Genomic DNA, 25,576 nt, shown 5'->3' on the forward strand with positions numbered 1-25,576 from the left:
AAAACATGGCATAGTAGGAGGTGCTTTTCTACCTTAGCTGCCACTGCATAGCCCCCAATTAACATAAGCCAACCTCCAGGAGGCACCTGGAGATCTCCAGCTATTAAAACTGATGTCCAGATGACCAAGATCAGTTCTCCTGGAGACAATGGCTGCTTGGGGCAATGGACTCTATGTAATTATACCCTGCTGAGGTCCCTCCGCACCCCAAACCCTGCCCTCCCGAGGCTCTACCCCTCAAATCTACAGGTCTGGCCCTCCCCTTAGTATTGCCAGCCTCCAGGCAGCACCTGGAGATCTCCAAGATCAGTTCTCCTGGAGAAAATGGCTGCTTTGGGCAATGGACTCTATGGAATTATACCCTGCTGAGGTTCCTCCGCACCCCAAACCCTGCCCTCTGCAGGCTCTACCCCTCAAATCTACAGGTATTTACCAACCCAGAGTTGGCTATGGAACCACTTTCCAGACTCTTGGAACCCAGAAAACATGGCACAGGAGGTGTTTTTCTACCTTAGCTGCCACTGCATAACCCCAAATCAACATAAGTCAGGGGTGGAGGGAACCATACCTGTTACCATGAGGCTGTCCTCCCATACTACCCACTTGGGCAGCAAAATGACTTGAGACAGCCCTGCCTTATAGCTAAGCAGAAAGAAATAAACTTGCCTTGCTTCCCTCTATTTTCCCCTTCCCTCTGCCACCCCACCAGCCACAGCCGGGACATTCTCCTGGAGCTTCCTTCTAGAGCTTGTATTTCTTTCCACAAGAAGCCTTACTCCTAGTGTCATATGTCTGAAAATTCTTCAAAAAATGTAGAATGTTCCTTTTGGTCTGAAATGACACAGAGCAACTGCCTTTAGCTAGCCAAATGTCTGAAAAATCCACTCTAAACTGATAGTTTCAGAGAGTAGCCATGTTAGTCTGCAGTAGAAGAGCTAAGAGCTCCCAAAGGGATACTTGACTCTCGAAAGCTTATACCTGGAAATTCTTGTTCGTCTCTAAAGTGCTACCAGACTTGAATCTAGCTCTTTTGCTGTAAACTGAGTTACAGAAGTTTTTAAAACCAAAATTATTGTTTTTAGATTCAGTGTTGGTATGAAACAGCAGAACAGAGTTTGAGTACAGTGGCACCTTTAAAACCATCAAAATTTATTCATGGTATAAACTTTCAGTGTAAGCACATTTTGTCACATATAGTAGAAAGAATGTCCTCAACCGTTACTTATAGTGGATGGGGTGGGGGTTGTTACACCCAATCTTAGCTACAATCACTCAGTACTTATGCATCTTGACTCTAAATGGTCCTCCCTGACAACCCCCCCCCAAGTAATAGTTGAGGTAGTTTCTAATTTATCAGACGAAGTATGCTTTCACACAAAATCTTAAACAGTGAATAAAACTTTGTTGGTCTTAAAGCTGCTCCTGAACTCAAACTTTGTTATATTGTTTTTAGGTCAGTAAAGTCCTCTGATCTTTTATTTATTGATTGTATACCATGTTTTTCTCCCCAATGGGGACACAAAGTAGCTTATAACACCATTCTCCCTTATGCACACGGAAAACTTACTTTTGCCATTTTCCTTTCACTGTTATAAATTGTGTCCAAAATTAGATTTATTCCGCAGGTCCAGAGAGCTGAATGTTACTGGCTGAAGGTTATGGGAGTATGAAGATAGAGAAGCTGCCATTGTAGTCTGGAGTTCAGCTAATGGCAGGAAGGTAGCTGTGAATTCCTTCTATTGTGCAGGGGGTTGGACTAGAGGACCCTTGAGGTCCATTCCAGCTCTATGTTTCTATGAATGCACTTGTAAAAATTTATTCAAGACTCACGGCATTCTTTCCCTCCAAATCAATAACTGGCAAAAGATTTCTACAACTCAAAAACAAACCAGCACCTGCCCAAGATCTTCTCTCTGAACAGGCATCCCTTCTCACCCCAGACCCAAAATTAGGGAGAAACGGCTGTTATGTCTTTCTCAAATTAATACTCTGCAAGCAGTATACAAAAAGCACTGGGTTATTTTGTTGTGAGCAACAGAAATAGAAAGACCCTTGTATATTTTATTCCCAATTCAGCAGATATACAAGAGGAAAGGTGGGGAGGAAATAAGCAGTTTCAGCACCACTGTCTTGACAGACAAGACTAAGATGCCACAGTCAATCTGGTTGAGTTTCCAAGTAATCCATTCACAGGCGAGACTCCAGACTCCTGTTTTGTCAACTGTGCATGGCGAATCCTGGAGGCAGTTAAGGAGAGCAGGCCGCTTGGCCTAATTAAGAAGAATCTGATTGATTTGAATGGGTTTCGTAGCAGCCGCAGGCAAGTTGGGTAATGCCCTTCTCGATGGGTTCCAGTCATGAGATTCAGGAAGTAGCCCGTCCACAGCTCATGTTCGTCACGTGTGTGTCGTTCAGCCAAGGACGGCTCCAGACATAGAATTTGCATATTTGTCTCTGGAAATTGGAAGAAAGAGAAACATGATTGGCACTGCTTGAGGGAGAAAACATCCCCTCACCCTGTGTTAAGTGGGAAGACAGGTGTGCATTTTTGTTAACACAAGACCTCCAACCAAAGATTTAGCTAGACTAATGCATTTTTATGGAGTGTTCTGTATCTTTTTTGGAAACTGTCTTGAACAGATTTGGAGAAGTGGTGGACATTATGTTTTTAAAAAATAAGCAGGTATTTCAAATCCATGAGGCCTCCAACCTCAACCCCCTCCCCTTTTTTGGACTTCCTGAGCCCCACCTCCTACCCCAACTTAAGCAGGTCTCTTGCCTATTGAAGATATAGCCCCATTCTGTTTCTAGGGTTCCCAGCTCCTCTTTCTCCTTGGCGTGGCCATGTCTCACATCCTCCCTCTTTGGCTTCTATCCCTCCATTCATTCTACTCTCTACTTTCCCAGTCTCTGATGACATTGTTCAATCTCTTGGCCCACTTCCAACTCCTGCTGAGAGGTGTGCCAGCAGTTCCTGCCAACACACTGTACCTCTTCTCCCTAGGGCTATCATGACCTCTTCACACAAGGTTGTTGGAAGCCCAAACGCATGACAAGACTACAAAGCAAACAAAACACGAACCCCAATTTAAACAAATGAACAGCAGCGGGCATCAAAAAGAACTCATCCCAATGTAATAAGGCCAGCAGCAGCATTGTTTTAAAACATGTTTAAACAATGATGGAAAAGCCACAATTCTGAAAATGACAGATTTTTTTAAATTGATCAAGGCCTAGTTTATTTATTTGCCCTCATGCTGCGAACAGATAAAAGGAAGTACTTCTTCACCCAAAGAGTGATTAACACATGGAATTCACTGCCACAGGAAGTGGTGGCGACTACAAGCATGGACGGCTTCAAAAGGGAATTAGATAAGCATATGGAGCAGAGGTCCATCAGTGGCTATTAGCCACAAGGTATAGATAGGGGCTCTGGGGCAAGTGATGCTCTGTCTTCTTGGTGCTGGGGGGGTCAACAGTGGGAGGGCTTCTAATGTCCTGGCCCCACTGGTGGACCTCCTGATGGCACTGGTATTTCTGGCCACTGTGTGACACAGAGTGTTGGACTGGATGGGCCTTTGGCCTGATCCAACATTGGCATCTCTTATGTTCACTGCTGAGCACCAAGGTAAAGTGTGAAAGGGAGAAGTTGGGGGGGGGGGAATAAAGGAAAAGTACACAGAAAATCCCCAGATTGCCAACACACATGCCCCTGCACTCCCAGCAGCAATGAAAGCAATGCAGAGCATCCCTGCCCTGTGGAAACACCTTATCATTAAAAGGCTCTAGAAACTGCAAAAAGAAAATTAAATATACACAAGGATAAACTTTGCAAAACTGGAGTTATAACAATTTATTTTTTTGTGCTTGTGTGTAAATGGGGGCAAACCAGAGATTTCCCATAAACACACAGCCTTGGTGTAAATAGAATCCCAGATTTAAGGAAATGTGATGCAGCATATAACATGGATGTATGTGCATGAAAAATGTGTGTCTTACAGCACATGAGGAAGGAGAACTGTGGTGAAGCTGTGTGACAATGTGCACTTTGCTTTGTTATAAAATTGAGAACACCTGCAAACTGTCAGAATACAAATCATTTGTCACATGATCGAACATGCAACCTGCGGACAGCTTCCAAACTGAACCACTGGACTATCAAGCATCACCACTTTAAACAGCAGATCTACATGGTAGTTAATCTAGCCCTGTATCCCTCTTAAGTATCTGGCAATGCTTCTCCACACAGGCAAAACTCTACTATTCATTTTTAAAAAGTTATACCCTGCATGAACTAAAATCTTCCTGAGTATCTTATGTTTACTTGAATAAGTCCAGTTTAGCAAAGGTTCTACTTCTTCTCACAGCTATCCCTTCAGATTTTGATATGTTCTTGTTCCACAGCTGCTTGCTCTGCTTATGAACATTGTTAGAGCCCTCCCAGTTCAGATGGAAGTTCATCTAGTCCAGTGTTCTGATCCACACAGCAATGCTTCTCCACACAGGCAAAACTCTATTTATTTTTTAAAAGTTATACCCTGCATGATCTAAAATCTTCCTGAGTATCTTATGTTTACTTGAATAAGTCCAGTTTAGCAAAGGTTCTACTTCTTCTCACAGCTATCCCTTCAGATTTTGATATGTTCTTGTTCCACAGCTGCTTGCTCTGCTTATGAACATTGTTAGAGCCCTCCCAGTTCAGATGGAAGTTCATCTAGTCCAGTGTTCTGATCCACACAGTAGCCAGATGCTCTAGGGTGCCATTCAGAGGTGAACTGCCTCTGAACATGGAGGCTCCATTTAATCATCATGACCTCAATGAACCCATTCTCCATGAATCTAGCTAATCCGCTTTTAAAGTCATCTAAGGTGGTGGCAGCCACAAATCCCTCAGCAGCATTCTATAAGGTTGTGGTAATTCTAGGTTGTGGTAATTCCTTCACCATGGTTCAATTAAATCTTCCCTGCTCATTTGTGGGGCATTCCTAAAATTCCTGAAAGACTCCTTAATTAGTTCTTTTTTTGGGGGGGAAGAGGTCCTTTCGGTACTGCTTTTCTGTTTTCAGTGAAACTTATTAATTTTCCCCTCCTGATGATTTTATAATAGCATAATTTATGATTAGGAGAGGCAGTATTTAAAGCCTTTCCCTCAACAGAAGAAAGATTCCTTTAGCAAGGCCGCTGCCACCCAGTGAAGAGACACAAGTTGCTTTGAAACAACGGGGGGAAGGAGTGAAACTTAAAGGGTCAGTAATCCTGCCAAGCCTCAACATTCCATTTGTATTTATTCATATCCTGCTTTTCTCCTAATCAAGGGGACTCAAGGCAGCTTACATCAAGCAATAAGGTTTTGTCAAGTCTGTACACAAAGGCCGGCATTTTAAGTGAATAACAGTGCCACAAATCCGTCTGGGGGGAAAACGCCACAGAAAACTGGAAGCATTAGAAAGTCTCCCTCCTGTGCTTATGGGAGGAAGGGGTAACCCAGCCACTGCCACAGGAAGACCAGATGACACCAAGGGCTACCCTGCCCCTCTCTTGCGCCAATATGAACACGGGAAGCTACTTTATATTGAGGCAGACCCTTCACCTGTCAAGGTCAATATTGTCCACTCTGACTAGCAGTGGTATTTCAGGGAAAGGTCTTTCACATCATTTACTGCTTGATTCCTTTAACTGGAGATGCTGGGAACCGGACTTGGAAACTTCTGCATACCAAGCAAATGCTGTCCCCGCACCACAGCCTCTCCCCTGTGAGGCATCAAGCCGCTTCATGTGCAGTTTAGGATTTCTAAATGAACACATGAAGCTGCCTTATACTGAATCTCAGACCTTGGCCCATCAAAGTCAGTATAGTCTGCTCCAGCTGGCAGCAGCTCTCCGGGGTCCTGGGCAGAGAGAGCTCTTCCACCTCAACTATTAGCTGGCCCTTTTTTTAACTGGAGGAGACACCACATATTGAACCTGAGGCCTTCTGTATGCAAAGCAGATGCTCTACCACTGAGCCACAGCCCTTCCCCAAATGATTTGTTAACTGCTTTGGGAACATGTTGTTGTTGTTCAGTCGCACAGTCGAGTCCGACTCTTCGCGACCCCATGGACCAGATCACGCCAGTACCTCCTGTCTTCTGCCGTCCTCTGAAGTTGGCTCAATTTCATGCTCGTTGCATCGATGACACTGTCTAACCATCTCATCCTTTGCCGTCCCCGTCTTCTTTGACCTTCAATCTTTCCCAGCATCAGGGTCTTCTCCAGTGAGTGCTCCCTTCTCATTTGGTGGCCAAAGTATTTGAGCTTCAGTTTCATTATCTGGCCTTCCAGGGAACAGTCAGGGTTGATTACTTTTAGGATTGACTGATTTGATCTTCTTGCAGTCCAAGGGACTCTCAAGAGTCTTCTCCAGCACCATAGTTCAAAAGAATCTATTCTTCGGCGCTCGGCCTTCCTTATAGTCCAACTCTCGCAGCCATACATGACTACTGGAAATACCAATGCTTTGTCCATGCGGACTTTTGTTGGCAGGGTGATGTCTCTACTTTTTATCATGCTGTTTAGGTTCGCCATCGCTTTCCTCCCAAGGAGCAGGCATCTTTTAATTTGGGAACATACTTGACAATGAAAGCAGGCTATAAATCCCTTAAATAATTTTTTTTTAAAAGAAATGTATTGATAATGATGTTGTCTAGGTACTCCATAAAAACTGAGGGAATCAACAACCCTAACCAGGTTAATGTGTGTCACTTCCCCATTAAGATTCCTGGCATTCTTCTCTGTCATTACAGGCAGCCCAGGAAAACAACCAAGAGGCTGATGTACACAGAACGGGGTGTGTAACCTCAACAAAGCCGAAGTACTGCCAGTGTGACCTTCGTTTGACATCATCTGCAGATGACTCCTTTTGGGTCAGTGAAAGTCCGCCACTCCACAGGAGTTTACAGTTGGAGTCAAGCCACAGACTTTTGCAAGAGACTTCCCCCCCCACACACACACACAAATGTGGTTCTACACTTTATGATGTATGGATCAAAAGACAGCTGTTATTCTGTCACCCATGAAGCAAACCGCTGTGTAATCTGAGAAGCAGCAGAGGTCTGTGATACCATGAGACACGGAGGCCTGTAAGAGTTCTTTGGGTCCCGTTCTCCAGAAATAAGGCTCTCTGAATAAACTTTATTTACAACATCCCTGTCTCCATCTCTCTTTGCTGATCTTCCATAAAGAGGGAATCTGATCTGTGCCTTTGACTGCCAAGAAAATGAAGCTTTTGAATGACAGACTGTGGAACGGACCAAGATATGAATGGTCCCTGTACTTTTGATTACATTTGAGTTTCACATAATGTCACACCTGATACTTATTGCATTTCATGAGTTTTTTTAAACTCCACGGTTGAGAACGTATGCTTAGTCTGGAGAAGAGGAACAGAGGTTAAAACAGGCAGTTGGCCAATGTGAAAGTCCTCGACCCCACTGGTGGACCTCCTGATGGCACTGGTATTTCTGGCCACTGTGTGATACAGAGTGTTGGACGGGATGGGCCTTTGGCCTGATCCAACATAGGCATCTCTTATGTTCTTATGCTGACAGCAGTGTGGTTTTCCTTTCTTTCTTTAATGTTGCTTCCTGTTTTAATTCCTTGGTGCTGCACTCGTTAATATTTTATTGTTTTAGATATGTGTTTTTAGAATTATTTCTTAGATTGAGATCTTCCACATAACTTGCTACTTTTAACAGGAGATGCCCGGGATTGAACCCTGCATCTTTTGCATGCAAAGCAGATGCTCCACCACTGATCCATGGCCCCCCTACCCTATTTAATATTAAGGGTCTCCCCCCACTCCCAAGCACATGAATTATTAACACAGCATGCACAGGTATCTGCCCAACAGCTGGAAACACAACCAGATCTAGCCATGTGGAGAATACCCTTTACCTATGCAACCCTGGCTCCTATATGTAATGGGCAATGCTTCACAGGCTGTTTTTTCCTCTCCACTTGTCCGTTGACACACAAAAAATGCAATAATGGAAATGGTTGAGAAACATCCTGGCCCTAGCTGGAGTCACATCCCCTCAAAGAGTCTGCAAAGTGGAGGTTTTCTTGGGGAAGAGTGGGAGGACTGTGAAAGCCCTTCCTAGTTCCCTTATTTCTTTACTGAACACTTGGTAGCTCACAGACAAAGCCAAAATATCCAAACCGAACAGAGCTCTATTGGCTTGAAGAAATAAGCTACTCAGAGGGTGATTTCTCACGAGAGCTGCCTCGCAGCACAGCAACGTTTGCCTCGACACAAACATGTCAATTTCACACCTGAAGTTCCGGGGCTGCATTTGACTCGGTGCTTCGCCCGATTTCCTCCGCAGTTTCATGATCCTCAAAAACCAGGATCACGAAAGCCTAATAATAATAATAACAATAATAATAATAATAATAATATCTATCTTTCTATTATTAATCGCTCAATCCTGCAGAGCTGCTGGCTCTGAGCGATTTACAGTTACACATTGATGAGGGACTAGCAATGATTCATAGGGGGTAAGGGAGGACAACATATAAATCTTATAAGTCGCACACGTTTGCAGCCGACGGGGATTTTACGTTCAGCTGTAGGCTCAGACGTGTTCCAGACGGCAATCACTTGGCTTTGGCTTGATGATGTCAGATTTTCCAGGACTGCTTTAAAATATTTTAAACTGAATCTTCAAAAGATTCTGCTAATTACAAAACACATTTCAGTTACTGTGAAAGGATGCAGAGCATTTTTGAACACCTAATGTGAATGACTAATTTTTAAGATGGGCATTCCTTAGGAATGCCAAACCTCCAGATGAGCTGGAATTACAGTTTATCACCAGACTACAGAGATCAGTTCTTCTGGAGAAAATGGATGCTTGGAAGGGCGGGCTCTATGGCACTGTACCCCACTGAGGTCCCTGTCCTCTCTAGGATTCATAGCCAAATCTCCAGGAGGTTCCCAACCTGAATCTGGCAACCCTAGCCCCCCTAGCCCTTGCCAGTGGCCAGGGTAGACCTGGCCACCCTGGCATTCCTAGACAATAACCTTATTGAGGACAGCTTGCATTCCTGTTTGAGATGCTTACATAGCAGGCAGCTGGGCTCAGGGGCAAAGCAACCCTTGTTAAATAAAAGCAGCCAATGACATTCCTACGTATATTTTGCAATATGTGATTGCTGGTAGCAAGCCAGTGGTAAGCTGATAACTGGCGGTGTATTCGAAAAGGCTTACATGAATCGCCACATTTACTCTCCATGATAAGCTCGAGCCAGAGGAAGGCTCCTCCGAGCCAACTTGCTATTGGTCGCTCCACAACAGTGACCAATCAGAACTATACCAATTCCCTGCAAGGGAAGGACTTTCATTGGACGTTATCCGCACAACCTCATTGGTTGTTTATTGTAAATAGGTGTGGCTACGTTAGCCCGGGAATGTTTAAAAGGAGCCTAGCTCCCAATGTTAAGTTGTTCTGATTATGACTTCTTTCAAGCGCTTGTTCGTACCTACAATAAAGCTGATCACTTTTGTTGAAATCACTCTCCGGTTCTTTGTTAGCGGCAATCTAAAAATAACCTACTGACTGATGTGCTGACTTTAATTGAATGGGGAACCAGGGTGCCAGATTTCAGCAGCGTCAAGGGGTGACCTTTCATGCATGAATGAGCAATCCCAGAGGTAAATGCCACACAGGGAATCTCCACGCATCCCGAAATCATGTCGAAACACAACTCTTATCAAAAGGAATGGGCTCACACATTCAACCGGCCACTTGTCAAGGGTACAGCAAGCCAGTGCAGAGAAAAAACAAGCACTGTACTTGCAGGCAGGGGTTGTTTCATAGAAAAAGAGCTAGGGGAACTCATTAGCATAACTCATTAGCATATGCCACACACCCTGACATCACCGGAAGTGTGTCATAAGGCCACACACCCCTGACATCACCGGAAGTGTGTCATAAGGCCACACACCCCTGACATCACCGGAAGTGTGTCATAAGGCCAAAGCCACCACTCAGTCTTCATCTTAAAGGTTAGTCTTAAAGGTGCTATTTGTTAGTCTTAAAGGTGCTATTTGAACTCTTGGATTATTTTGCAGCCACAGACTAACACAGCTAATTCCTCTAAATCTAAACCCACCACTCAGGCAGGGGTGGGGAGAGGCAGGGAAGAAGCAACTTACCCTCCATCTTCTCCTGCCTCCTCCTGGCTGAATGAGGGCCGGAAGCGGGGCAGCCGGAAGCAGGGGGCGGGGCTTCGTCATGTGCCCCGCCCCCCGTACCTCACCAGGGGGAACTGCGATCCCCCGCGATCCCCCCCGAAATGACCTCTGCTTGCAGGTAGGAACTAGGTGGGCTCTGGAACTTCCTGCAAAGCTTTGCTAATAAGTCTGTTCCACTCCCGTCTCTTGTTTCTGGTGTCTCAAATCAACCAAGAATGTCTACACTCTTGAGCATTCCTTTGTTCTACAGAACTGACCTTACCAGGATAGAAAGAGGCTGCCTCAGGCTGAAGATCTAGAACTCTACCAAGGAAGGCAGAGTGGGAGACAGACAGATCTGATCCAGAGGAGAAACCTAAACTGCAATGTCCTTCTGTGACTGCCCCACCAGAAGAGCACCACCATTCTTTTTTGTAGGTTCCCATTCATTCCCGTCAGGCATGCTCGGGAAAGAGAACCAGACTGTGTCGCCATGTCCATCAGTGGTGTAGGGGTGCCACTTGAACTCTGGGCACCAAATTGACTGTGTACCCTGTAGAAGCCCTGATCTGGATGTCCCAGACTAGCCCAGTCTCAGAAGCTAAGCAGGGTCAGCCCTGGCGCGTACTGGATGAGAGACCACCAAGGAAGTCTAGTGTCGCTACGCAGAAGCAGGCCATGGCAGACCACCTCTGAGTGTATCTTGCCTTGAACACACCTATGGGGTTGCTGTAAGTCAGCTATGACTTGATGGCATTTTATACCATGTAGAGAGCTGTTGTTAGGAGCTTCCTGACAACAGGTAGAAGAAGAAGCAGAAGAAGAGATTGGATTTATACCTCACCCTAACTACCTGAATCAGTCTCAGAGCGGATTACGATCCCTTTCCCTTCCTGACAACAGACACACTGAGGTAGGTGGGGCTGGGAGAGCTCTCGAGAACTGCTCAAGAGAAAAGCTCTGAAAGAACTTATGACTGACCCAAGGTCACACCAGCAGCTGCATGGGGAGGAGTGGGGAATCAAACCTGATTCTCGCAGATTAGAGTCTGTACTTCTAACCACTAAACCAAAATGGCTCTCTAATTAATGTATGGCATTTCTTATGCAAAAGGTCATCATTTGGCAATGCCCACTGTTTACAAGAGAGACTTGGACTGATATTCAACCTCCTTAAGCAGAAGGCTTCAAGTTCTAAAGATTCCTGTCACACGGTGGGTACATGATTGTCAGTAGAAAAACACGGACTTTAAGATGATACTGATACGAATTAAGGCAACTCTCATCTTTGTTTTTTTTTCTTGGAGGGAAAGGGAAGCATCTCTTGGTAGCTTTCTAGGTTTAATGATTCGATTTTTATGGTATCATTTTGTATGCCGACTGCTTTGAACAATCTGTTTCAGGAAAAGAGGGCTAAGACATTACAATAAATATTAGAACTTATTAAAAAATTAAACCAGTCTACATCCTTGCAAGAGGCAGTCTAGGGAAGCTGAGAGCAAAACCACTGTAATTTTGTTATGATGTACACACAGTTCCGGCATACTTCTAAACGGAAGGCCAACTGGAAAGTCTTTCTGGTCACAGAACCATTATGTGTTGTGGCCCATTTTAATGATTCAGAGGCATGCCCCAAGGCAGTGATGCAACCAGCGGGGCACGGGTTTTGACAAGAGATCATGCTGCTTAAAATCCACTGTGATGATTAAACATTAACAACAGGAAGGACCTGATGAGTGAACATCACCCGCCAAGAACACAATGTTTACCCCATCTTCTTTCTTGATAGCTATTTAGCTGCTACCATAGGTGAATACTTCTTGCTTTAGGCAGGAAACAAATAACCTTCCACAGTCAGGTGGTTTTGACTATGGGGAAAGCCAGGTTCAGAACCATCGTGCATAAATCTAATTGGGTGGCACTGGAAAACTGCTCTTTCATCTTGAAGATGGAAGGTTGTCTGTGTCTATCCCAGGGGTCGTTTTGTAGAAAAAGAGCTAGGGGAACTCATTAGCATAACTCATTAGCATATGCCACACCCCCTGACATCAGGGGCTCGGCAGTGGACCTGCAAGGCTGGCGGGAGTGCAAGGAAGCCCCGCCAAGGCCCTCCCTGGCCCCAGGCAGGCAGGGGTGGGGAGAGGTGGGGAGGAAGCAACTTACCCTCCCTCTTCTCCTGCCTCCTCCTGGCTGAATGAGGGCTGGAAGTGGGGTGGCCAGAAGCAGGGGGCGGGGCTTCGTCATGTGCCCCGCCCCCCCACCCCTCACCCGGGGGAACTGCGATCCCCCACGATCCCCCCCGAATCGACCTCTGGTCTATCCCAAAATGAGCCAGTGTGGTGTCGTGGTTAAGAGTGCCGGACTAGCATCTGGGAGACCAGAGTCTGAATCCCCACTCGTGCTATTGAAGCTTGCTGGATGACCTTGGGCCAGTCACTCTCTCCACCTAACCTACTTCACAGGGTTGTTGTGAGGATAAAATGGAGGACAGGAGAACGGGGTAAGCCACTTTTGAGCCCCCACTGGGGAGAAAGGCAGGGTACAAATCAGATAAGCAATTAAATTCCCCCAGGCCTTCTCATTTGCCTCCCTGAAGCCAATGCACAGGTGGGTATTATAAACAGCCCTTTGCTGAGCATTAACTCAGGCAAGCTTGCATGGCTAGTGGAGATACAAAACCAGTTAGAAAGCCATAATAAATCCAGATCACAGTGCATTTGATTAAAAAAACCCACCCCACAAAGTTAGTGAAGTTAAAAATTGTGCTAGCGTCTCTAGTCCCATCCAAGAAACCCTGAGATCTGCCGGAGTTCAGGGTCTCTAACAAAGAATTTTTGGCATCGACAGAAAATGACAAACTTGGCATGGCCCTAATGCATGGAGGAAAAGGAAGGGGGGGAGCCACAGCATTCAAAGGGCTTTCCAAACAGTGTATAATATATGTGGTGTCCTGCCTTATCTAAGCGTCACAGAGCAGACCCACGGCCCTGGATTAGACAGTTCCCATCCGATTGTGGCCTTCAAAACTCACCTGCTGTTCTCTCCTTGGGGGCACCCTACATTCTCCCAGGTCCAGGTGCCCCGATCCTTGTTTGCTTCGTTTGTCACACTCTGTGGTCACCAGCAACATCTTCAGATAGTACTTTATTCCTTCTACCACCTGGAAAAACAACATTATTTCTCAATGGGCTTCCTTTTATAGCACTTGGCGTTTGACAGAGCGGCACAAGGTATGAAATACCCACCGTCTGGCCCCAAGATGCTTCTACATTGTAGACTGATGGGGATACAACAGGGTGGGGAATGAACCAGAGAAGCATACAGGGATTGCCTGCGAATACATATTGAGACTTGGTTTTTGCCACGAATGCTGACTTCTTACAGCTGACGACTGCCTCCACAATAAACCCCACACACAAATATTTCCATTCGCACAACCAAGCTACAACCAGTTGTTTCCTTCCTGTTCTAGGATTCACGCTTAACTACGGGGAGCCCAGTACTGAATTACTGCTGGAAGAGTCAAAAAGATTTTAACAGATGTTTCGGTGAGATTTGTTCCTCCTGCATTCTGCCTTACTCAACACAAAGATATATGAGTTGCTGTAGATTTTCCGGGATGTGTGGCATTGTAGAATCTGACGTTTCGCCAGTAACTGTGACTGGCATCCTCAGAGGTTTCCAATTTTCGGATCTGTTGAAATGTTTCCTCCCCATAGAGGCATTCAATATGTTATATATGTTCAATATATCATAAGGATATATGTTCAATTGACTAGTCTAACACTATCAGTTGGTGGCCTATCCTTTGATCATGGTCAAGTATTTCATGATGTCAAGAAGCTTGCTGTTTAGTTGGTTGCTCACATTCTATTTCACTACAGCACCTTTTGGCAGGAATTAGGGCTGGTTCTCCACCCCACCCCCAACAACATGGCAGCTTAGCTAACCTTTTCTTCTTGGCCACCTGCTACATTTATAGGCATCTCCAGTGCTTTCTTAACCACTTGAGCTACCGCAGCCTAGGAAGACCCAGGTTCAAATCCCTACTCTGAAATGAAATTTGTCAGGTGATATTGGGCCATTCTCTCATTCATTCACACGTACGTCTCTGGGTGGTTGTGAGGATAAAATGAGGAAGAGGGAACCATGTACACTGCCTGCATCTCCTTGCAGAAAGGGGGAACAGGAACTTACTAGATAGATGTCTAACTGCCTCTGGGGTAATCAGAAGAAATCTCAAGCCTCAGCTTGGGGATTTGTTTCTGACCCATACCTCAAACTTCCCACCCATCCCTTTTCAATAGACACAGAAGAAGAACTTTGCAGAATCTGTATGAATGTCTAATTTAGCCTTCTGGTTCCAGGAACAGTCAGGGAGGCCCTCAGACCAGGGCATTACACTGTTGGCCTTCCCCTGTTTTATGCCACCTATCCACCAGGTTCAGGGTCCCTAAGGCAGTGAAGAGTCAAAACATTAAAACAGATTTTAAAAGGTATATAGAATCACAGAGCTGGAAGGGGCCATTGCAGGCCATCTAGTCCAACCCCCTGCTCAATGCAGGATCAGCCTAGAGAGCATCCCTGACAAGTGTTTGTCCAGCTGCTGCTTGAAGACTGCCGGTGAGGGGGAGCTTACCACCTCCCTAGGCGGCTGATTCCCCTGTTGAACGATTCTTACTGTAAAAAAGCTAATATCCAGCTGGTACCTTCCTGCCCTATCCTTTGCCGCCAACAGAAACATCTTCCTGCCCTCCTTCTTCAAGTGAAGGCATTTCAAATACTTAAAATCAATTTTAAAAAACACACACATAGACACATACAGATAAGTAGTAAAGAGGGACACTGAGGGAGCAGCAAGGGGGACAGAAAAATAAGCACCATGACTGAGAAAGCCCTTTCTCCAGTTGCCACTTGTCCAGCCAGAGATAGCGGAGGCAACCAAAGCAGATGACCGGAGTGGACACATGGAACAGTCCTTAAGTTCCAATCAGAAAACACAGCTGCCAGCCATGAATTTACCACAGCTATGCACCCGTTTGTTACCTGACCATATCCGCACTTCTGTTGCCGGACCAAGCTTCAGCACCGTGACCACAGTTGAATTAACAGAACTTACCTCAAGCCCACCACTTCAGAAAAGTTTCAGCATTCTTCAGGAATCCCCCTCTTTTCCACAACCATCCTTTGCACCTGTGACCCAAACTCTGTTCCTCCAGTCTCCTTTAATGCCCATCTTTTAATGTCTACTAGCCAAGTAGTTGTTAAGGCACAGGAGCAGGGGAGGATAAAGAGTTGACAATCCCAGCCTAAGCAAAGCGCTCTGAACTCTCTCAACACACTTCACAAATTGTTCCTGAAATTAAGCACTGGTTTCCATTTATATCTTATCCACCTTTTTCCGGAATATCTCAGGATCCAAGATGGTAGCCACACTCCTAGACATCTCCCCAAGCAGTTCAGCACCTCTGTCCCTTCAGGAGAGTATCCCCAAAACTCACCTTCCCACTTAAAATCACCCCTCCACACTGCTAAATCAAACCTACGCGCACCTTACCCCTCCTCTTAGCATCAGTGCTCAGCAAATTGGAACCTACCCTTCATTATGTAGGAACCCATCTTTATCAACACCCACCATGGGTACCACTAGGGCAAGGCCAAAGCTGTTATCTCCCAGTTATTCGCATCTTGGGCCATTATTTCTCAAGAACACCTCCATCTCTTGTGAGTACTATACAGTAAAATAATAAAAACAATTTAAAAAAAAAGAACACCTCCATCTCTGGTCAGCTCACTCACTCCAAACACTCCACAGCTGCAACGAACAGCACAACAGCATAGTTTGAACTCACAAAGTAGCTAGTTACAATCTCACCACTTACTAGGTGGCCTCAGGCCATCTGAATTATGTAGACAGCAATATCGGCCTACCTTAAAAGGGCTGTTGCAAGGACTATGAGACAAGGGTCCAGAAACACTCTGAAAGCACTAGACATCTTAACAAACGCTATTAAGTAGGCCTATCCTAGGAAAGCACCAAAAAAAGCCCATAGGGTAGACCACCTCGATTTTTAAAAAATTAAACCCAGCTGAGATGTCTCATCCTCCCTGAGATCATCTCTTACAGCTCATCTCCTACAGACATTCACAGCATCCTCTCAACACCCCCAATTCTACTTGCTCTTCCCTACACAGTCAAGTCCCCTACCCTCTCCCCCTACACCAAAACACACTCCCCACAAAACACACTTCCTTCCCCCCCATCCTACCACCCAGCATTTCATCGGCGCTACGGCTCAGCACTCATTTTCATGCCTTCGGATTGCATGCAATGAGACCAAAGCGCCTCTGAGCAAGCACAGAGCGCGTTTCCTTCCCCACCGAGCGACTACAAAGGACTCTCCTCCCCCACTGACCTACCTGGCATACGTCAAAAGAGATTCTTCAGCTGACACGGTTTAGCTTCTGGGGGAGTGGAGCCAACATTATGACGCTTTACAACGATCTAAAAGGTGGGAGGGAAACATACTTGACTTTGCGCCTTTAAAATCGCCAGCGCCCGGCAGTAGAAGACATTATTGTTGACTTCGTTGTAGTGATTGACGGCGACGGCAGCCGCATCCTGCACGTCCGGATCGGAGACAGAGCGATCGCGCCATCCTCCAACCAGCATCCTATGGTCGGCCGTAAACACGGGCAGCAACATCAGCATGCAAAGCAAAAGTCCGCGCAACGCGCCCGAAAGCAAACACCGCGACGCAGACGCCATGGCTGGGAATGAGGACCTGCGGCAGCGGGACAGGCTAAATTATGAGAGGAGCCCCGCCCACTCCAGGAAAGAGCTGCCACGCCCACAGAACGACCAAGAAAGGCGTGAATGGGCCGGTAAGGGGCGGAGCCTCTGTATTCCGGGAAAGAGCCACACTTTCTCCAGCATACAAGACCTGTAATTTTTTCCCCCTCTGCAGTCAAGTTACCGCAGATTTAGGGTTATCCCGTAGGGTTTTGTGCAGGGGTGGTTTTAGGGTTGTATTAGGGGGAGCCTTTCTGTTTCTAGTACAGAGCAAAGTTTGAGTCTAGTGGTCCCTTTAAGACCAACAAAATTTTATTCAAGGTGTGAGCTTCGCGCACTTCGTCAGACAATGCAATGGAATTTCGTGTGCCTGCACACGGCAGTTCACACCTTGAATAAAACTTTGTTGGTCTTAAAGGTGGCACTGGACTCTTTGTTCTATTGCTTCAGATGAACACGGCTGCCCAGCTTGGGAGAGACAAATCACTCAAGACTTTTGGCTAACAGAGCAAGTAGTTTTATTAGAACAATCATTCTGCTGCGAGCTAGTCAGTGCCCAAAGCCTCACTAACAACAAGCTGAATTCCCCAGGCTAATTTTACCGGGAAAGAAAACCCCAATTTTCAGTGTAAAAATGTTTTGCATAGGCTTGAATTTGTTTTTCCTGAAACCACTGTCTGTTATCTCAATCACACTTCTTCTGAATGAGTAAAGGACTTGAAAAGTACTCGGTTCAATACATCACGACTTGGACAAGGACATAAGGAACATGCGTTTACTCAGTACTTCACACTACAAAGACAAACGGCCAAGTGGCCAACTATATACATATCCAAGGAAACTCCCCTGGATGCCATTGGGGGGTTTGACTCTCCCGCCAAGGTTTCTATTGCTTCCCCTATTGGACCTTAGGAGCCTAGCTTCCATTGTTCTTTAGGAATTAAGCTCTGCACGCCTGGCCACTGCCTGGTGGCGGTTCCCAGGACCCAACACCCCACCCCACATAGTCCGTCCCCACCTGGGTAACGTAGTCTCTTAAATACGTAGGGGCCCGGCGCTCTCTCAGGGAGCGGCGAGGTGTTGGCACCGGCTCCGGGGTACCGGCAGCCGGGGCGGTGCCTTCCTGGGACTCAGTGGCCTGCGGTACCGGCTGTGGAAGCGCTGCCTCAGTTGCCCCTGGAGTGGGGTCCCGCAGTTGGGTGTCGTGAGTGCGGGGACATTCTAGTTCTGCCCCCGCCTCCGGCGGGCTCGCCACCCCTACCGCTGGTCCAGGGAGTCCTCTTTCCTGGCGCCATCTCAGCTGGTCGATGTGTTTGTTCAGTACTCAACCGTCTTCTGTGGACACCTTGTAAGAGACCGGCCAGGTGACTCCCACTACCCGACCTGCTATCCATTCAGGCCCCGTGGCATAGTTCCTCAGGTAGACTGGGTCCCCTGGAAAGAATCCCCTTGGAGCGTCCCTTACCTCGACCATTCCTCATGTTGGGTGTGTGGTCGGGGTGCAGCCGATCCAGCAACGTCGCTGGTCTCTGCCCCATCAGGAGTTCGGCAGGGCTCTGGCCTGAGACGGGGTTGGGCGTCGTCCTCTGCACCGGGAGGAATTGGGCCAGCCGGAACTCCCAATCGGTGTCCGTGATCCGGCGGAGGGCCTCCTTCGTGGTCAGGACCATCCTCTCGGCCTGTCCGTTGGTCGCGGGATGGAATGGGGCCGACACTGGAGCAGAAGATGGCTTATCCCACGGAGCCTTCATCACCTGTAGAAGAACGGTCGACATCGGGAGGGCGATCGATGTGGACATATCGATCTGTACGACATCGAAGACAGCGTCCGACACCGAAGGTTGGGGTTGGACTATCGACAGTCCCAGGGAGTGTGCCATCCTCTTGATCAAATCTCCGTACAAAGAAAGATCCTCCGAAGAAGAGATCGGCAGATTGTCTGACACTGTAGGCTTTGGTGAAGGATCCTCAGGCGATTTGGGGCATTCCGAATCAACGGTGCCAGAATCATAGACGGAGGATCTGGAAGGCGATATTGGTGCTGCAGGGGTATCCGGTATCAGAGCGGCCTTTGGTGGTAAGGCAGGGGCGGAACAGAGAGGAGAGGGTGGGTGACGAGGTTCCTCTGGAGCTTTGGAGAGAGACGCAGAAGGCTTAGATTTACACTGGGGAGAGCATGAACAACGTGACCCATGGTCCCAGTCCGACTGTGGCCTAGACATCAGCCATGGCATCGATGCCGACATCGGATATGGGGTGAACCAATAAGGCATGTGCTGCTGATGGTCCCATGGTACAGGTGGGCTGAAGTAGGTTGGGGAGTGCGGTCTCAATTCCCCTCTGGGCGAGTATGAGAGCGTGGGTCTGGAATGACGGTACTCTGGGCACTTCTCTGATCGATATAGATGTCCCTCGCGTCTGGGGGACCTGGATCAACGATATTGAGAGTCCGACTGAGATAGATTGCTTGCCCAAGAAACAGCCGAAGGAGAGCGATCTGTACAAGATTGATGTAGGACCACCTCCTCAACTTCCCACGGTGAGGCCGAGATCGGTCTGGTGTCAACGGAGACCTCCGATACTGGGGGGTTCAGTTGCCTAATGGGCAAGTCAAATAACTCAATCGTAGGCAGCTCCGGTATGGAAGGGTCCTCGATGTCAGGTTGCGACCGCTGAAGCAGAGCAGAGACCATTTACACTTTCTCCTCGCTCAGATTCTGAGATTTACGCACAGTGCCAGTAAGAGAAGACTTAGCTTTCTCGCGTTTCTCTTTTTTCTTCTTCTTGGCCGGCATAGAGGCGGAAGAAGCCTCGTTTGATGCCAAACGCTTAGAAGACAGTCCCCCATCCAGTGTCAACTTTGCACGGTGAAGGGGGGGGGTCGATGCCAGGAGGGTCATTGGTTGGTTGGAAGGAGTCTCAGCAGACATATCTCCAGCAGGCAGGGGAATCAGTGCAGACTCCCAAAGTGCCACTCGAAGCCTCGCAGCTCTGTTTTTGTGGGTCTGATTCGAGAACTTTGAGCAATGGTGGCAAGCGTCTGGGTGATGGGCTTCTCCAAGGCAGAGAATGCAGAGTGTGTGGCTGTCATGGGGGGCAGGTTTGCTGCCACAGCTGACACTTTTCGGTCGTAAAAGAATAAAATGGCACCAAAAGAAAAAGCAAGCTCTCGGATGAGGCGAAGTAAAATTTACCTCAGAGCGGGGGGCGGGGAGGGCGGGAAACCACCTGAGGAGTGGTTTTCCGCCCTTTACCTCAGAAAAAGTCCTTCCTTTTTTTTTTATTAGTAAAGAATAAAATAAAGTTAGAAAAAGGAAAAAATGAACGATTTGGGTAATCCCCCGTGAGAGGAAAAATTGTTTTTCGCTTCTTCACCAACCGGCAGAAAACAAGCTGTTAACAGCACGGTGGTCAGAAGAGAACTGGTGGGATGTCCGCGCCCCACCTCCTTGGGCATGCGCAGTGGGGTTCCCATGCGTGCCTGGGAGGGAGGCACGAAAAATCCCTTTGTGAGCTTTGCATACCTCCAATTCGGATCAGCGCAGGCGCATAATCCCATGGGTGTGGTGCACAGAGACCACGAAGAAGATTAACAGGCTTCTTCATCCCAAGAAGTTCAAAGGTGACACATTAGCACCATTTTGAATCTTAATAAGTGTTTGGCTTTTTGCACAGGACGCTCATAAGTCCAGAGCAGGTTCACTGGAGAGGCAGCATGTAACTTTTCTAAATTACCTGAACACATGAAGCTGCCTTATGCTGAATCAGACCCTTGGTCTATCTAGGTCAGTATTGCCTACTCAGACAGGCTAGACAGGCATCTTTCACATCATCTACTGCCTGGTTCTTTTAACTAGAGATGCCGGGGATTGAACATGGGACCTTCTGCATGCCGAGCAGATGCTTTACCACTGAGCCACAGCCCTCCCAAACCATCGGTCATGGCCTGATACATCTCCCCCCCCTTTAAAAACATCCAGCCTGATGATGAGTTCTGGAGAACTGAAAAGTTTGTACTCCACTTCATGTTACTTTGATTGGTTCTAATAACATATATTACACAGCTTTGGGTGCAGATTGGTGAGAACTGCTTCGGAGGATTAGCCCCAGGGTTCAGCCTCATTGAGCACTGGGAAAGGCAGGAATAGAGATAATAAAAAGCCCTTTATGGCCAGGGTCCGACATACCTGAGGGACCGCCTTTCCCCATATATACCCCAGAGAGCACTTCGGTCGGGGTCACAAAACCGATTGGCCCTTCCAGGTCCCAAGGACGCCAGGCTGGTTGCAATCAGGGCCAGAGCTTTCTTGGTGGTGGCTCCACACTGGTGGAATGAGCTCCCGGAAGAGAGCAGGGCCCTGTGGGGCCTTTTACAGTCCTGCAGGGCCTGCAAGACAGAGCTCTTCCACCAGGCTTTCAATTAGGAGCCGCCACCACTGACACCGTGGCCAGCATTACCATCTATGCTTATTAACACTTATCAACAACAGAAGCCTGGTGCCTGGTTTATCACTGACAGCCTGTGCTCGCCGACTAAGATCGAGAAAGACCAACGAGCTGAATATCAACTGAACTTATAGAGTGTATGAGGCCATCTTTGATATTACATATTAACTGCTAGCACCTTAATATATTGTAAGTTAGTTTTAATCAATCTGTTACTGAATTGTTTGATGAATTGCCTTTAGATGTTTATGATATTTATTGTTATGTTTTTTATGATGTTAGCTGCCCTGAACCTGCCTCGACGGGGAGGGCGGGGGTACAAATCCAAGTAAATAAATAAATAAATAAAAAAGCTTTGTGGTAAAAGCATTTTTTGCTCAGTTGCAAGTATAAAAATACATACATAAGTATCTGTGTAAAAACAGTCTTTAAAGAAAACAGCTTTACTGGAAACCTTTGGAAATTCCATTTTAGTTCTTCCCACCAGTGGCCGCTGCTTCAAAAATGTTACATACAGAATGAAATGAAAATAAGGTAGAAAATGCATGTTTTTTGTTTCAAAGTTTATTTTTTCCAGTTTTTTTAATTAAAGCTGTTTTATTTCAAATATAGATATAGTTTCTTAAAAAACACAAACACACACACAGTGCATCATTCATTTAAGGTAGCAGAACATTATACAGGCCCCCCCCCCCCCCCCCAGTAAAAAGTGATTTTTCGTTCAGATTGGAAATAAATATGGAATTTTGGCATTTCTCATTTCTGGTGAATTCAACATTTTCTTAGCAGCAACTGCAGGCTAATAACATTACATGAATAAAGACAGATCAGTGTAATACTTTAAAACACATTCAGGACACAGTTATAAAGGCACACCGTGGAGAATTCTGCCTAAACTTTAAGACATTTGAAGATTGTCATCGTTTCCTTCCTGGCAGGGCTTCTGTGCCTCTTTAAGTGATTAATTTGACAGGTGGAAATTCAAAAGGGAATGTTTTTGCAGCATAGTAAGGGGCCACAGCTTTGACTGTTGAACTTCTGCCTGTCCATGTGCATTTCTTAAAAGCACAGGAGCTCTACCAGGGAAAAAATTACAACCCGTAGACAAAGGCAACTCAGGCAACACATCTGAATAATTGTTCAGAATAGCAATTAGAGTGCATTTAAATATATATATATTTTCCACCCCATCCATAGCCCAATATGAATCCCTGTCTACAGCGCCATTTCTCCAAATGCATAACTGTGTTTTTGACGTTAATATGATATAAAGAAAGGGGGGGAATGTGCAAAGAGCACAAAAGCAGCAGCATCTGTTACTTCTAGAACTTTTGCAAAAAGGGCAAAGCATGTTAAAATGGGCATCTGTGTGTACGCACATTCAAATGAAAACAAAAACATGGGGAAAGTTGAGAAGCAGGGAAAATGCCAGCCAGCCAGATCAGCAGCTCACTTTAGAGCAATTGCTGCTACTTTTTGTCTGGCAGACGTGATAAGAATATTTCCTAAAGGAAGGCAAATTAGTTCTAAACCCATTATACAGAAGGGAAGCATTGAGGCCGGCAGGAAAAGACATTGGCTTCTTATGGTCCAAGCTTGCCCTAAGGTCCCTTTTTCCCTTCAAACTTTAGGATTCTGTGTCTCAGATCCAATGTTCCCTCTAAGCTGTGGAGTCTTGTGAGCAAAAATTCTACTTTGTGAGCTACTGGCATTAAAGTTGTGAGCGACTGATTTGGCTACTGCATAAATTAGTTTGTCCTGGAGCCCTCCTTCCTGAGCTAAGACAAAAATCTTTTTGGGAAGATACACATTCTAAGCAGGACAACTCACTGTCAAAAGCCACAGTGGCGACATGCAGGATTTGTACAGTGGTCATTAGGCAATGACTAAAGGGAACCTCCATGACTTGAGGCAGTAAACCTCTGAATACTAGAGCTAGGAAGTAATGTCAGGCGGCTTCTCTACGACCTGTTTGTTATCCCTTCAAACCAACTGATCAGCCACTGTGTATACAGGATACAGGTTTAGATGGACCATTGGTTCAATCCAGATGGACACTCCATCTAGTTTTAGGGCCTGAACTGGATTGGATCCTTTCAAGGGACAGATTGGATGATCTTCGGTTTATTTGTTGTATTCTGTGATTTTAATAAAAAAGAGAAGTGCCAAATGTTTTTAAATACATATTAAGTAAACTCTAAGCCATATGGGAATCAGAAGTGTTCTCACTTTGTTAATCAGAAGGAGAGTTAACAAAAACAGGGGAAGTCCAACACAAGGTGAGAAATTGCTTCCAATTCTTCTGCAGTACTTGTTCATATAAATGCATTCATTCAACTATGGTATTGCTAATTTTCAGGGGTCAGAAAAATTCACTGCTGTGTCACCAGGTCATACCCCATGAGGGCATGTTTGTGCTCATGGAAAATTTTTAGGACATTTCTCATCTTGTGGGGAGACTTCCCTGTAAAATGACAATTGTGCAACTGCTACACCTTGTGCCATGTACATCCAATCAACCCGCATTTTTGACAGTCCAAGTCATTGTCAAATGGCAAATCAGTGACATGGAAAATCTGGAAATTTCACCATATATACTAGGTCTTAAGGCAATCCACAAGGTCAATCACAATTACTCCAGCTTAGTCCCCAAATTTCAGTTACCCAGCTGGGTTCTAGATCTGGGTGAAACCCTAGGAACAAATGGAGAAGGAAATCCTCTTCAGTTTGGATACCACAGTTCTTTGCTTCAGTGCAATAGGTTGGATTCTGCAATCTACAGATGCAAGGATTATGGATCTTTGCCACGTTCTCCCGCCTGCGGGAGTCCTCTCAATTTATTCCCAGGGTCACAAGACCTACATGATCTAAACCACTCAGCTCTGAAACTGTAGTGCTGAGGGAGGGAACAGAAAGGGAAATTTCATTCCCTTTTCCCTCCCACAACAGCCTCCCAACTCCTTCGGGGCCATTTGACCACATAGGTCTCATGCCCCTGGAAATCAACTTTCCTGGGGTCTGAAAGGACCGCTAGGGGGAGGGGAAATGAAGGAAGACTGCAGGGTTCAACCCTAGATCCTTTTTGAAAAGGTGAAACTCCCACAGGAAAATCTCTTTAAACTCCACCCATCTTATTACCCCAATTACAGTGCCTTCCAACCATCCCCACAGTGAACAACTGATACCAAACCACTGAGGGGCCACCATCTTGTACAGGCGCCACTCTTCACTCCTCACGTGGCAACCCTACCAAACAGCCTCAACCCCTCTAACAACCTGATCTGATCCACATTTTCTCAGAAAGAAGTCCCACCGAATTCAATGGAACTTACCCCCAAGTAAGCACACTCGGGATCTGTTATGTATTGGGACGCGAACATTCCAGGACTGTTCCTACCAGAGACTGGCTGAGCTTGGAGCTCTAGAACAACAGCCCACCAGGACTCTAGAGGTGGCCAATGGGGAATTAATGGTTCTGACAATGGCCTATCACTAGTTGTTTGGGAAGTGTGTGGGGGGGGGTTACACATCGTGCCTCATGGATCAAGTCCACCTACACACATGGAAACAAAGGTTTCCCCAGCTTGCTCTTGAAGACCCTGAGTAATGCTTGCTCTGATACCCTTCAAAAATCCTCCCACGCTTTAACCTCTGTTGCTGTCTAAATCCAGGACTGCATTAAGACACGCTGAGTCCCTAAGCTATGCCAAGTTTCAGAGGCTCCATAGCATTACCCTGAAGGGGTAATTTAGCAATTTTAAATTTTATTTAGAAGCCACTCAAAATCCAAAGCCCTAAACCAGAAATTATTTTGCTCAGACATAAATCTCACTCTGTCGAAACCCTATTATTTCCTCTCTGGACATGTCATGAATTCTCTTCTCACTGCATCCTCAGTTCCTACAGCTAATGTCAGCCCTTCTTAGGTGTCGTTCTTGTTGTTCAGTTGCACAGTCGAGTCTGACTCTTTGCAACCCCATGGACCACATCATGCTAGGCCCTCCTGTCATCCTCTGGATGTGTAAAAAGGCCAATGTTTTAATCAGGGCTATTTTGGGGCAGGAACAGAGTTCCGGCTGGCTCCCGAGTTGGCCACACCCGGCAGGAACTCATTAGCATAATAGG

General features: G+C 46.3%; 1 protein-coding gene across 1 annotated transcript; it reads right to left on the minus strand.

Annotated features, from left to right (window-relative positions):
- Positions 1-1,996: 1,996 nt before the first annotated feature.
- LOC107110101 (cystatin-like) lies at positions 1,997-17,019 on the minus strand. The gene is made up of 3 exons (XM_015410825.1): positions 16,742-17,019; positions 13,244-13,372; positions 1,997-2,454 (listed from the first exon to the last, which is right to left on the minus strand). The coding sequence occupies exons 1-3, from the start codon at positions 16,979-16,981 to the stop codon at positions 2,365-2,367; spliced, it is 459 nt and encodes a 152-aa protein (XP_015266311.1). The 5' UTR covers positions 16,982-17,019; the 3' UTR covers positions 1,997-2,364.
- Between the last annotated feature and the right edge of the window lie 8,557 nt (positions 17,020-25,576).

This window comes from Gekko japonicus, unplaced genomic scaffold (genome assembly GCF_001447785.1).
Source record: "Gekko japonicus isolate JY-2015 unplaced genomic scaffold, Gekko_japonicus_V1.1 scaffold42, whole genome shotgun sequence".
Lineage (NCBI taxonomy): Eukaryota > Metazoa > Chordata > Lepidosauria > Squamata > Gekkonidae > Gekko > Gekko japonicus.